The sequence below is a fragment of the Haliaeetus leucocephalus genome, unplaced genomic scaffold (assembly GCF_000737465.1).
Source record: "Haliaeetus leucocephalus isolate CR32 unplaced genomic scaffold, Haliaeetus_leucocephalus-4.0 Scaffold2, whole genome shotgun sequence".
Lineage (NCBI taxonomy): Eukaryota > Metazoa > Chordata > Aves > Accipitriformes > Accipitridae > Haliaeetus > Haliaeetus leucocephalus.
Genome location: NW_010972438.1, coordinates 5,206,850 through 5,221,143, shown reverse-complemented (window position 1 = coordinate 5,221,143; position 14,294 = coordinate 5,206,850). Strand labels below are relative to the sequence as shown.

Genomic DNA, 14,294 nt, shown 5'->3' with positions numbered 1-14,294 from the left:
TTCGGTGCGAGGTCCCGCGCCAACAGACACCAAATAAAGCCCAAGGGCATTGTCGCAGTGTGGGCAGGTATCAGCCAGGGCTCATTACCATCCCAAGAGGGAAACAGGTTTCTTTAATTCAGCTAATGCAGCAATCAGGAATTTCTTTGCTGTCTGTAACCATGGAAGTTAAATGTTTTAATTTTATGTTGAAATGCCAGCAGAAATTCATTTTGATAGGAAGCTGTAGGCTCTTCTTTGATATCCATTTAAACAATTTAGATGATTTTGAAGCAGTGGGGGGTTCATTTAATCAAGTTCAATAAAGCAGATCTCCAGGTGAAAATAATAAATATTTAAAAGACTAAAAAAATTAACTGTTCAACATAATTTGGTATAAATAAATCTGTGCTATGGAGATCAGTAGGGATGAAAGGACAGTTCAGAAATTCTACAAAATCTTTCAGTTAATGGTTGCAAAATTCCGATATGCAATTTGTCATGTTCCTGTAAACTTGCATTACCCATTTTGATTCAAGCCCAGTCTTGGATTGTGGCATACAATACACTGAATTTTAGTCAGAAGATATCCATCAGCCCAGATTCTAAGTAATAATAACAATTATCATCAGAATTAAGCCATACAGAAAAAGAATCCCTAATTTTATAAACTAGCGATTTAGAACAATGAAAAATTGACAACAGTTCATAATGTGGACTTTGGGTAGTCGACGTGCAGCTACTCTAACCTATGGCTAGGATAAAGTGTCTCTCAATCTCTATCCAATGTTCAAGCAGAAAGGTCTTCAATATTAAAGTGGCATGCAAGGCAACTACATAAAAATAATTTCCTTCAATAGGATGAATAAAGTAATACCTTACATTAGCAAATTCCAGTGACATCACCCAATCGGCCTCTTCTGCCAGCAGATCCAACTCTACTGAAGTCAACATCCGTGCTCAAAACGAACCTGGAGGAGAGGTAAGAAGCTCTGGCTTGTTTCCAAAAGTAAGAGTAAGCAGAGGGCGAGGTATGTGATTAATTTGCCATTAGTATTCCACTCACATTTCCTCCAAAGACAGGAAAGTATTTCAAGTGAGAAATCTTGCTCATCAAGCTGTTGAAAACATTTTTCTCAAAGTTTTCTACCCCTCACTTCTCCAAGGTCACTTTTTGACTCCATCACACAGGCCTGGAGGCTGTTTGGACACATCACACCTGCAAATATCCGCTAGCACTTCGCAGGTAGCTGGTGTCCCCAGGCCTCCCTCTGCCCATTCCCTGGAAAAAGGGGAACCCCACTCATTGCAGATAAAAGCGAGGGCCACAGCAACAAGTTCATTTCACCTTGCAGGGAAAGCACCTTCCTACGTTCCCTTATTTCTCAAGGAGGTTAGGTATCTCTGCATCTCACACTGCAGTGTGAGTTGAAAAACATCATATAATTAAACTGGTAATAGCCTCTATGCTTTTTATTTTGAAGCCTCAATCTAACTGCAACTCAAAAATACCTTAAATACTCACTGAATACATACAAGACTGATAAACTTCAGCACTCCTTTCTGATTTAATAACACACCAAAAAATAAATTTAAAAATATTTTTAATCTATGAGCAAAACAGCTTCTAAGGGAATAAGTTTTACTAAAAAATACACAGGTTTAAAAAAGCAGGACTGGTACCATTTAATCTCAGAAAGCAATTACAGAAGCAAGACATTTGCATTTTAGAAAATTTGTTTTATTAATAATGCTCATTAACTGCACAGTTTTAATTCATAAATACAGATAAAGTTGTAAAAACCCTCAAAATGTATGATTCTTATTTTTAAATTTATTTTATTTTAATGGCTGCCTCCTAATATACTAAAGATGTGGAAATCAGTGCAACTCGAACAGTTGCCAAACAAAAACCTCTTAACAATGAAGTAATGCTCAGTGGAGCATACGCTCATCTCCACCTTGCAGCTTCTTCTTGTAAAAGGAACTACATCAGTCTTTGGTAGTATATTAAAACAAATCAACACCTCCAATACTTAATATCGACAAACATTTAAAGATTAACACTGTTTATATTCATATTTATGCTGCAACAAAAAACTCCTTTTTTTTTTAAAAAAAAAAAAGGTCACAGAGGAAGTCGTGATGGCTTGGAACTACATACGATGGGTTTTCTTCCCTTGCACTGAAGTCAACAGCAATTCTGATACTGACCTTTGTGGCTGCAGCCATGGGCCTAAAATACTCACAGAACTGTGAGGGATGAATCCAGTTAGTCTAATGCATTAGAAATGATTCATGACACATTTTCATGAATGTACGGAAAAACGTCATAAGAAAGCATACAATATAAAAACATTAAAAAAACCCATTCCCTCTTAAATAAGAGAGGTGTGGAGTTTGTAGGGTTTCCTACTGAAAGATGTCTCATTCTAGTCTGAACAAGGGCTCTTCTGAAATCACTACAATTAAAACACTCGTTAACATCATCCCACAGAGGGTTAGTCCCAATATAAATGTGTTCTCTTTAGTTGCTCATTTAGTGAACACTTTACTATTTACTTTTACAGTATGTGTGCCATTGTCAGTGCAAGACCAGATTATATTGAATATTAGAATAAATGCAGTGCAATTTCTTTCTCTCTTGGGACAAAACCAGTGAGTAAATCTTAACATGATAGGAATGTTTTAAAATGAAAATTGAAAACACATTTCACCAAGCCACTATTCCTCTACGCACAGCACATCTAGGAAAAGCAGCATACCATCTCTGTGCACATTTGCATTTAACTAAGTACAGTACAGAAGAAATGAAACCCCGCTACTTTAATGAAATAGGAACAAGTATCAACTGATTAAAAAAAAAGTGGCCAAAATATCTTTTAAAAGAAACAGTGAAAAAAATCTAAAAAACCCAACCAGTCCAGAAGTAATGAATTGCATGTTTAGCAGTCAAGGCAACTGTTTTTCCTCATTTTCCCAGTTTGAAATGTTAGAAACTCAAAAGGGCCACTGCGTATAGTGCTTCTGCAGGGCTTCCACCATCCTTCTCCTTGTCCAGACCACCTCACAACACCGAATAAGAACAAATGCGCTTGGCACAGACTGCGCTTAATGTTTTCCACGTCAGCCTTCAAAAGCACGATGCTCTCTGTGTGCTAAGGAAGAGAGAAGGAAAAAAGAAGAAAAGAACATGTAAACTCTGTCAACGAGTTGAAAAGATTAAAAAAGAGAAGACAACAACGTATAAAGCAGTCAAAGACGACACAACATGCCAACAAGTGATCTTTGGGAATATACTATTCTGATAATACCTTTATAGAGAGCCTAAAATAAGAGATCCCTTAAAATCCTGATTGTAAATGGTTCCTCTAAGTGAACACTTAAATTGAACAGCATGTAGTCTTGAGAGTTATCAAGAGATTTGTCTCACTAATTTTATGAATCAGGCATATCAAACATGGAACCAAATATATTCTACAATTAAACTAAAAATACCTTATATTTTGAATTATAGCTAACTTCTACATTGAAGGGACAGAATTTTAATGCAGTGAGAGATACTATGTTTCTAAATGGTTAATGATGAATCAGGAAAGATATTCCCATGGAAATACCCTACCAGTGTCTTGTTTCTCTAATGAAGGTGGAAATTAACAGTACAAAATACTTACGTTTATAAAAGATAGCTTTAAAAGATGTGTGTGGCAGAAGTTTACGTATCTTTTCTAAAACTTTTGCTTCACTTGCTAAAGAGGCATTCATGTTCCAGACTTGCACAACATCTTCACGGTCACGAACACTGACGCTAACCCCTATTACTTCATCATCTGCACAGAAGAGGAAGCATCATTAAGGAACAAATACTTTAAAAGTGAGACATGTCTAATTTGATACTTATGTATTATGAAACAGTGCCCAAAAGCTGAAAAAACTGAAGAAATGAAAAAGAGCAATCTCCAGTGAGGAGAATACTAATGTCCAAACCAGACAAAATAGTTACCAAAAAGAAACAAACACTGTATTTATAGAAACTGTTGGAAATATTACTCCTAGGGGTTTTAATAAAGTGCCATAAGATTATTCAACTTTGCTGTTAGCACTCTTATCCTTGATTAAAAGAGAATCACAAGACTCCCTTTGGTAAGGTTAGCAATATAAACTACTAAAGATAATTCACCTACAGTAATGTCTATAAGCAAAAATGGGGGGTGAGGGTGAAACAACTAAAACCCCAGGAAGGAACAGTACCAGGTGGATAACAGATACCATCTTCTCCAGACTTTGTTCTCTTTTTCCTTTATGTTTTGTCAAGGCAGGAACAGGAACAGGAAGTGTGGGGGGGAGAAAAGCACCAGTCAGGCTGCTGCTGCTAGTGTTGGTAACTCCATGCTTCACTGAAGAAGCCCTTTTTGGTGTGAAATTCTCAGGATGCAGCTTCATGGAGAGCTCAGCTTAAGGCCATGCTGCAGCTCAGAGCGGTGGCTGCCTCCAGCAGTGACCTCCACAATGCAGCTGCATCGTGCATCCCAAGGAAGGGGTCAGTAATGATAATGCAAAGGTGGTGTCAAGAGCACACAGCCAAGGGGAAAAACTACCTCTGTAGGCAGCAGAATATCACATATTTGCTTAAACTGACCCTGAGACCGCCCTATCAGTATATAAAGGGCAGGAACACTCCCTTCTTGACACCAACTCAATTATGCATATTAAGGATTTTGAAAAGCAACTGTCAGAAACGTCTCTCACAGCTCGAGGATTTGAGGCTTGTATTCTGTATCTTCCAATTCTGAAAGCTGGGAAGGCAATGAGAGAAATATACTGTTTGAGAAACTCATTCAACAAAACTTTTGTAGAAAAAACCAAAGCTACCAAGGTGAATATACCAGCAGCAGCCTACTGCAATATGCCTGCTCTACCACATTAGCTAGGTGTAAGAGAAACTCTTGGAAAGGTTTTTGCTGACCTGCTCTGTGAACCTGAGAAACTCAATTCTTTTCTCTGGAATGATAGAGCAGTGAAGGAACACTCCTAACAGGATATTCACCATCACTGCAACAGCCAGTTTAATCAGATACTCGTGCTTAGAAAAGAAGTAAATATGGTCAAGAGAAATGATGGAGAAGTGTCATTTGAACTGAAAAGTTAGTTCAGCTTCCAGAACTCCTTCCCCCCCAGGCCAACGGATGATTAAGTTCATCATTTGCTTCACCCAGAAGCAAGAAACGGTTCTGTAACCAAACCTTAACAAATTAAATGGTCACAGACTTTTACTCCCTTTTCATGATTTGATGCTCTATCTTAAGCCAGCTAGCACTCACAGTCCCTTCCCAGGCTCCATCTCTGAATGAAATGTGCAATCTTGCAAGCCTAGAGAAGATATTTATTCTGAAAGCAACATCGTTAAATTATTACCTCTGAGCAAAATCACATGTGAGCTTCTGGATGATTAATGCCTGTTTTCCAGTAAACCGGCAAGGTATTTTAAGAATATTTATGAAAATTCAATTACACTAAAGACCCCTTTGACCTAAGCAGTACTTTTAAGTGATAATGAAAATATTGCCTCTGGGTAGAGTGCTAACCTGGGATTCAGGAGAGCCAGGTTTGCATTACAGCCCTGCTATGGGCTTTTAATGTCACCACAGGCAAACCACACAGCTTCCCTCTGCTTCAGGTCTGCACTAGTGCTGCCCCGACAACTCCTAAATATGTTAGGAGAACAAAAGGGACCAGGAGGGCTAACGGGGGCACCTATCTAATTTACTTGCCTCCAACAGTGATAGTACAAACAATCTAGTATCAATTGGGGTTCCAGAGTCCTGGCACTGTAGAATTAATATTTATCATTTACATGCTAGCTAGCAGATAGATATTTAATAACTAGAAAACCTGCCGGCTTCCCAGGGATGCAAGCTGTTGAGCTTGAGTCTTGTGCCAAGACAGTCAGAATACCTTGTCCTCTTAATGGCAACAGGTGTGAATAAGATTTCCATCCCTGTATCCCATTTTTAGCAGTGTTTCCATGTTCTGCATTCAAACTCAATTTGTCATGCTGGCCTCAATCATTTTTAAGTTACCTGCTGCACAACAGTCTGTAAATTGCTCTCCAATAGTTGCTAACAGTAGCTCTTTCCAAACTGCAGCCTAAGGAGGGTGAAAAAAAAAAGTTACATTTGCATTATTGTTTTTTAATTTAAAAGTTAGGTTTGCTAGCTCAGTTTTGAGTGCACTCTCTTTTCTGAGGTTATCTAGACAAAAAAGAACATTTATTGTAAGTACACACTGTGTTATATAATTAATTTCCTCACAGTTGGAGCAATACATACTATTACACAGAATTGTTCCAATAAATATTTTAAATATTTAACAGTAAGTTTACCTTCACTATAGCTGTGTCCACAACTCATCCCAAATGCATGAGTTAATGTAAAGCATGAAAGTAGTATTCTCCCAAGAATTTCCCATGATAAAAGACCATAAGGCTCCACTTATGACCATTTGTTTCTACAGAAAAGAATTACTAACCACTTCAAGAAAAGTACCTGAAAACCCTACCGCTGAACTAAACTGATTTATATTTAAACATCATCTCTGATTTGCCTTGACTGTGAAATAAGTCCATCTTTCAACAAATTCAAATGCTCACTACAAAAGTAAAACAGGGGAAAGCGATCTGCCACTTTTCTTTGGCTCTTAGACTAATTACACTGTTACTTGCTTTTGACAGCAGTTATCACCTAAGCCAAAGCCCATACAAAACTTCAAATGCATCTGGACCAAGATAACGCTCCAAGGTGTGGGTTTACAGGGACAGAATATTTTATTTATTTATTGAAAGAAGATATCAACATGAATATTTGTCTATATCGTAGTAATGACTTTTTCATATACTACTTGATAGGACAAGGGGTAACGGTTTAAAACTGAAAGAGGGTAGATTCAGATGAGATACAAGGCAGACATTTTTTTATGATGTGGGTGGTGAAACCCTGGCCCAGGTTGCCCAGAGAGGTGGTAGATGCCCCATCCCTGGAAACATTCAAGGTCAGGTTGGACGGGGCTCCGAGCAACCTGGTCTAGTGGAAGGTGTCCCTGCCCATTGCAGGGGGGTTGGACTAGATGATCTTTAAGGTCCCTTCCAACCCAAACCATTCTGTGATTCTACAATACTTTTAAGGAATGTCTTTTCTGCTATATGAAGTTAGCTCGAGTTTTAGTACTATTAAGAACCCCAACATATCAAATGCACCAGGTTAAAACAAAAAGCAAGCAGCCACAAAGATGGCAAACTAATAAACTCCTTTAATGGCTGTTTCTGAGTACTCCTAAGCCATCTTCTAGAATACAAAGGATTTGGTGTGACTCATTATCATCTAATCCAATGCATCACATAAAGCTGTTCTATGGGAAGGACCATCTGATGCTCCCAAGGCAGGCTGAAGACGTCAGCATGACAGCCTCTGACACAGTGCCTTTTGCCTGCCAGTGGAACAGCTCAGAGATGAATGATGGGACTGACCACGCACACTCTCACTGCCAGGCGCAGTGCTCACTACTGTGAGTTGTCCTAACGGTCTCAAGGGTAGGAAGCACTTCATCCAGTAGTAAGCAGTTGCAGGATCAGGCTTATGAGGATCTAAAAAGTATTAGTTTTCATATTAAAAATTGGCATACAGAAGTGTCACCGTACACATGCAACAACATTTAAGTGTCAGTATTTTGTCAGTCAGTTTCTCATACCACTTGAAAGACAGATATCTTTAGAAAAACCTACATTTTCCTCCCTCAACACCCTCAGCAAGAGCTGCTATAGCATATAATCTTTCTGAATTAGGTCTGCACAAGATGGTTTATCTTAGCCAAGGAGACACTGTGTGCACGTGATGAAGAATGAAGCCAAAAAGTGAGAAACAGGCATAAAGGTATTATTTATGCTATTTACAGAGGCACTAAAAGCTGTCTGAAGTTCACTTTCAATTAAACCTTTCAGAAGTGACGTAGAACGTGTGGTACATAGCTTGAGAGATCAAAAAGTACCTTCATTTCAAAAAGGGGCTATCATTCAGCCTCTGAGGTCCCTAAATTCACCACCCAGTAATGCAGGCTCCCCAAACCACTTGTCACTTCTGACAATCTTCACACCTTGGATTATAAGAGGAAAAAGAAAATTTTAGTCTTTTGTGATCCCTTGGGACTGCAGGGGAGGAAAGCTGCAATTCACATATGGGGAAAAAGCCCACAGGCAAAAATCAATTATCTTTTGGCTGAAATTTCAAGTAACATCTTTCAGCATTTAATGCCTTCTGCAAGGCTGTCACATTTTTCTGACACTTCACTTTTCGAGTTGAGAGACCTGATCCAGAACATACTTACACACATAAACACCACATGTGAAGAGGTCAAATCTCCTCACCGTGACAGTTCACAGGAGAAGTTACTCACGTGCATTTGATTAGGGGCACAAAGAGAAACCCAGTTATTTCAGCAGGGCTAGAACAACAACATGCCTGACCAGATTTTATCTTTCACATTTTAAAATTAAAAAAAAAAAAAAAAGGGGGGGGGGGGGGGGCGCGATGACACTGAGCAACACTACAGTTTCACAAGATGTACACAAGGTGATCTGACAACTCACTGTTGCCAAAGGGGATGATCCTACTCATCTTTTCCTCCTTTACCCCCTATACCCCATCAAAAAACCTCTCCTGGCCATACACTCAAATTAAAAATAAAATAAAATAGGAGACTTTTTCTGACATCAGAGTGCATTAAGCTGGCTCACAAAACAGTCCAGTGAGCCCCAGAGCCTGTGCAAGCGGGATCAGGAGAGAATGAGCAAGATCTTCTGCCTTCAAGTGGCAACAAGCCGTGAGATGGGATTAGTTATTGGTGGAAACGATGCCTTGGTCCACGTTTGGCTACAGAAAGTCACAGCCATACATAGGTGCAAACAAGCAGTGCCAAGCAGAAATAGTCCTACTGAGTCTGACAGAATGTTTAGGAGCATTTCAGTGAAACTCTGAAAGTTGTGCTGGACTCTGTGTATGGACTTTTGAAGAGCATTACTAAGGTTCTGGCTATAATTTAACATATAACGTTATCAGGAAAAGTTTTTTATATCTTTCTTTGCATACCTGTAAGCAAACAGTCTTGAGAACAAAGGTGATTCTAAAATACCGTATTTCCAAATGGAAACGGAGTATAACACTACAGCTTTCTTTTAGTTGATAATACATTGACAAATGTTACCAAAAGCATGGAATTATTGGAAAAGAAACTTTTGCTCATTGTCTTAAAATAAAGGGTTATAGACATTAAAATAGTGTTTGGTTGTTGTGTTGGGTGATTTCAGAAATAAAAAGCTTTACAACAGCTTTATCAGATGGAGTTTAAAGAAACCCCCTTCCTAAACAAGGTCTAAGAAAAAAGTCAATATAACATACCGTACTTTCTTTAGGGACCTTCATTTTCCATATACCTCCTTTGGCATTGCTTTCCTCTTCCCTGGTTATGGGAAATAGATCAGTGAAAACAAACATTCATATCCAAATCTAGATAACCTTATGTTTGGGGTTTAATTTTCCCAGAAAAATCCCTTCTGAAGTGCAATTACTAACTCCGGGTAGCATGACTCAGGCTATGACTTCTGACATCAGAGATAATTCTTTCATTGTTCATATAAAATGCATCTCAACAACTAATCCGTTTCCCAAGTTTTGTGTGTTGGAAAACACATTTTCCCTGACTACAGACCATCTTAGAAGTGGCTGCACACTATATGGGAACAAGCCACAAAGCAATTTTATGTTTTACTATGGTAACTTTTTATTTTGGAAAAACTCTGGCATATTTTCACAGAAGCAGCTTATCACACTCGCATTTATCCAGTTTAACCAAAGAACACGAGCGCACTTCATTTCAGTTTTGTGACAGCTAGAAATTAATTGCTCTTATTAAAAGAAAGGCTGAAGCTGCCCAGGGTCAGGGCAGACATAACCATTAAACTGCTTCATAATGACAAAGGCATGGTGTACAAACCTGTGAGCTTCAACTTTGTTTTAAATTAAGGTTCTAGTTTCTTGTTAAAACTCTGTAATAGCAAAGTTTAAGGAATAACCTAAAATTCATCTTTGGAATATCTAAGCCCAGTATGAGACCTATAGATTCTGCAGGGTCAATGGTCTCCCACCAATCCAGACAAACACTGGGGAACAGAGGGGGAAAACTTTGGAAGGACATCCTCAAAAATCTGCAGTCCTCAATTCTTACTTCAGGATTTGTTTTTCTTCCTAAAAACCAGTATTTTTAGAAAAGTAATGTAGAACTTCAGATGCATTTAACTTGAGAAAATTAATGACTTGTTCAGTAGATTGGGACAGAAATCTGTAGTAAGCCACCACCCACTTAGACTTAATATGATCAAGTTAAAGAACTCTAATTCAATCACAATCTATGCAAACAATGCCAAAAAGATCCAAACTCTTCAGGAAGTGCTTAGGCTCTCTAATTCAGATGTGACAGAACTGCACCAGGAAGAAGATATGCAAAACTCAGCTTCTGAAAGGAAAACCTCAATGATTTATACTTTATTCCATTACCATCCTACAATCAAGTAGGAATTTGCTGCAGTGAATCATTTCATAATGCCTTAAATTAGTTTTAATCCAAGCTATATGTGCATTTATATGCATATGAAGCATACTTTTGCACAGGTGAAGAACAGTTAAGGACCATCAGTCATTTTCATCATTATTACACTAGCTTCAGTGGAAAGAAAAGAAATTGCAAGTTAAAAATAATTCAAATACAAGTAACATATTCTGCATATTCTTGAATTGAAATTCAGAGTCATATTTTATTTTCTTGATTTCTATTTCATAAGTTAATTTTTCTTACATTTACATTCAGAGGTGGACAATTAAATTACAGTCTGATTTTGATAAAGACTCCTTAGCATAAGTCACTTTTAAGCTTAATAAGATCCTTAGGATATTTCTTTCATAGGTATCTTAAGTTCCGGCCTTTGCAGGCAACAGAAACATCACCTTTCACCACTGCAGGTTTTTTCACTGCCCATTTCCAGAAATGCCTGATGATAACACACATACCAAAGTGGCCGTCTTTCTCCCCGCATTAAATGGTAACTACATCTCAGAGGCAAATTTGTCACAGGAGGAATGTTGTTGTAGACACTCCAGAAATCCTTAAAGAGAAAAAAATACTAGTTGCAGTAACACAAGAGAGTAAGCTTCATGCAGATTTACTTCCTTATTCGTTTTCTCTAGAACAATTAGATATCCTGCTCCTTAGAGAACTGACACCTTCTACATTATAATAAAATGCCTTGAAAAGAACATGTTGCAATTTCACTTCTACTTTTTTTTTTTTTAGATGCCAATTCTGCATAAGGTGGAGGTAGAAAAAAGGGAAGCATTGAACTGTGGATTACTTTAGAATCAAAGTCCTTAGGAATAGAGAGCAAAAAAAAAAAATCATCAAAATCAGTTACACTAAATATGTCAGAACAAAGCAGTCCATAAAACTTTCTTAGCATATTAAAAATATATATTTATATCAAATATTCACCTTATTTCACTTAAGACTAGCCTAAAACTTCATGATTACCTTGAGTTACAAAAACACCACAAATAATAATTCTGTTGAATTAAATGCCTAACTAGCAATACAACTACTTTGTCTAGATCACAGTGAGAAGTTTCAACCAGATGCGAAGAACTTGAGATGCACATGTTAATACAGGAACGGGGGGAAAATTAGAAGATCCAAGTTACCAGAAACCATCAGGATTACTTCCCAGCATTTCTGCAGAAGCTGTCATACATGTTTGGGGTGGATAAAAGGCACCCAAAAGCAGTGGTGAGCAACAGGGAGGGATGAATGAAAAGATCCCAATCCCCTTTCTTCTTTATCCAACAGTTGGGAATAAGAAAGGATTTTTAAAGACTTACATTGCATCAACATGCAATGATGCAATATTAAGCATTAGTACAACTCATTAAGTATTATCTAATAGCACAACTTCAGAAACAAAGATTGCAACATCACGTGATAAAATTTTGTGGCCCTCGACAATTCTACCTACCAGCCATGACCACTACCCAGTCACGAGAAGAGATGGAAGGCTATTTAAAATATAAAAAAATTGGTATGAAACAGCCCATTTCAACTTTCATCTTACTCTTACCTGGTTGTGTGCCCAAACCCTAAAGCTGCCATCAGAAGTAGAAGGAGCAGAGCTATGCCAGCAGATGACTGTGGAAAGATTTGAGAGTTCCTTTGTCCTGAACCAGGGACTCAGTTTGGAAGGTTTGGTTTTCAAACAGCCTTCAGGCGCTGCAGACTGGCCTTGCTCATTGAATAGCTACTGCCCATGAAGGACAGTGATTAAGTCAATGAAGATTTTCGTTTTGCTTCCCCAAGGAAGATCATATTATTCATATGATAGTGCAGTAAGACACACCATGGGCCACCCTGCTAGCTTCTGATAACCTCATCCAGATCATGAGTCTTCCCAGAGGATCTGAAGGCGGTTTTTGTATTTTCAACCCCAACCTGATGAGAAGAAACCCTCAGGTTTTTCAGACAATAAAGCCTAATTATTTTAATAAAGAAGGCAGGATTCAGAGTGGGAAAATAGATAACACCGGATACTGCATACACTACTTCATGGTCTTAAGCTGTCCATTTGTCAACAGGAGCCATTGCAGCCCATTTTGAAATAAACCCACTTCTGTTGTCAGCTTTAAGTTCAGAGCATCACTTCATTACATGACTGATGGGAACATTCTGCTGACATGGCAAGGTGAGAGGGAACCAGGGGTCTGCAGGACACTTCCATGCTTTATGCCAAAGTACTTCCTCTGATAACCCCGTCTCCAGAAAACTCCAAAATCCAATTCCTTTCTTACGCCTGTTAGCTAGGAAGAAAAAAATCTCATGCAATATAACAAGTTGTGCAGACGTTAATGAGAAAGCCTTGTTTAAAACTTCAATAGATCACTGTGGCTGGGCTCCTTCAAAGAGACAGTTTTGGCATTACCTTAGAATGTCAGAGACTTAGCGAACTAGGGACAACTTAGCATTAAGGTGAGACAAATACCAATTTGCTACATTTTATGCTAAAACATTGAAGCAGAAATGCAATTTTACTTGCAAGAGATGCCTGCTGCTCGGCACTGGCAGATGATAGAGACACACGCAGAATTTCTCATTGCTGCAAGTATTGCATGATTTAAAAGTAGTTTAATTCAAGTCAGTTTGCTAGATTTTTATTTTTTTTAAATTCATGCTCAAGGAGAGGAAAACTAAAAATTACAACATGTGGGTTTTTTTTCTTCTTGTGTAATTATTTTCTGTACTTAAAAAAAAAAGGAGAAAAGGCAGGAAAAATATTTAAAATACATCAAGTATAACAATCCAATGGAGGCACAAGTGCAAACTCAGACAAGGTTAAGAAGCAGGGGCTTGCCTGATCAACGCAATATGCTTCCTCCTTTCCTGGTCTGGAAAGCCAAATTAAATTCAAACAATGACCAAGCAATACCACACACAACCAATAACACTTATGTTTCATACCACAGGTACACAAAGCCACAAGTGTGACTTGTCCGTATGAGGAAAAATGAAACCTAAGGTGTAAAGTTACATTAAAAATGTGTGGCAACTCCCATAGCAAAGCTATGCGCCTTACCTGTACTGTTTGTACTGTATAAATCTTCTTCAAATTTGATGCACATTCAGCTGCTGTCGTACCAGGAAGCGACCTTGAAAACAAAATGGAGATTAATTAAAATATTTATTTTATCAAGCAGGGAGAAGGGAGATGGATGAGGAAAGTGAATCATATGAGTGTGAAGTTGAAATACTCAAAGTTGCATAATAAACTCCAACTCCAATTATCAGGAAACATTTAAAGATAGGAATTCAATTGCTTTTATACTTTTGAATAAATTAAGATTCACCTGCTATTTTGTAAAAATTAAGATCAAACAGGGGAATTAGGAGCTTTAAACCAAGCCTAACAGTGCTCCTTCCACCGGCCACCCCACATTCTGCTGCCCGGCACCAAAAATCAGACCCCACCGTTGTCCCGGGCTGCCGCTTCACCGCGTTTAACGCGTCCCAGAACCCCCTTCGAGCCTTTTAAGGTAATTCCCGGTGTTTCATACTTCTAAAACCGAAGCTCATCCACGGCGTTTCGGTAATTAACGAGCGGTGATTATTCCGGCAGCCGCCGCCCGCAGCAGAGGCCACCAGGTGGCAGGGGCGCGCGCGCGGCCGGCGGGCGGGGC

The 14,294-nt window shown here is 38.5% G+C and overlaps 1 protein-coding gene across 1 annotated transcript in view; it reads right to left on the bottom strand.

The window, feature by feature from the left end:
* Positions 1–3,105: 3,105 nt before the first annotated feature.
* The window catches only part of EIF4E3 (eukaryotic translation initiation factor 4E family member 3), a 28,203-nt gene continuing 17,014 nt past the window's right edge, over positions 3,106–14,294 (bottom strand). The window contains exons 3-8 of the mRNA XM_010573246.1: positions 13,694–13,766; positions 11,091–11,185; positions 9,426–9,486; positions 6,060–6,126; positions 3,654–3,809; positions 3,106–3,137 (exon numbers count right to left, since the gene is read on the bottom strand). Of these exons, the coding sequence (XP_010571548.1) occupies positions 3,106–3,137; positions 3,654–3,809; positions 6,060–6,126; positions 9,426–9,486; positions 11,091–11,185; positions 13,694–13,766 (484 nt within the window). The remainder of the gene's footprint in view (positions 3,138–3,653; positions 3,810–6,059; positions 6,127–9,425; positions 9,487–11,090; positions 11,186–13,693; positions 13,767–14,294) is intronic.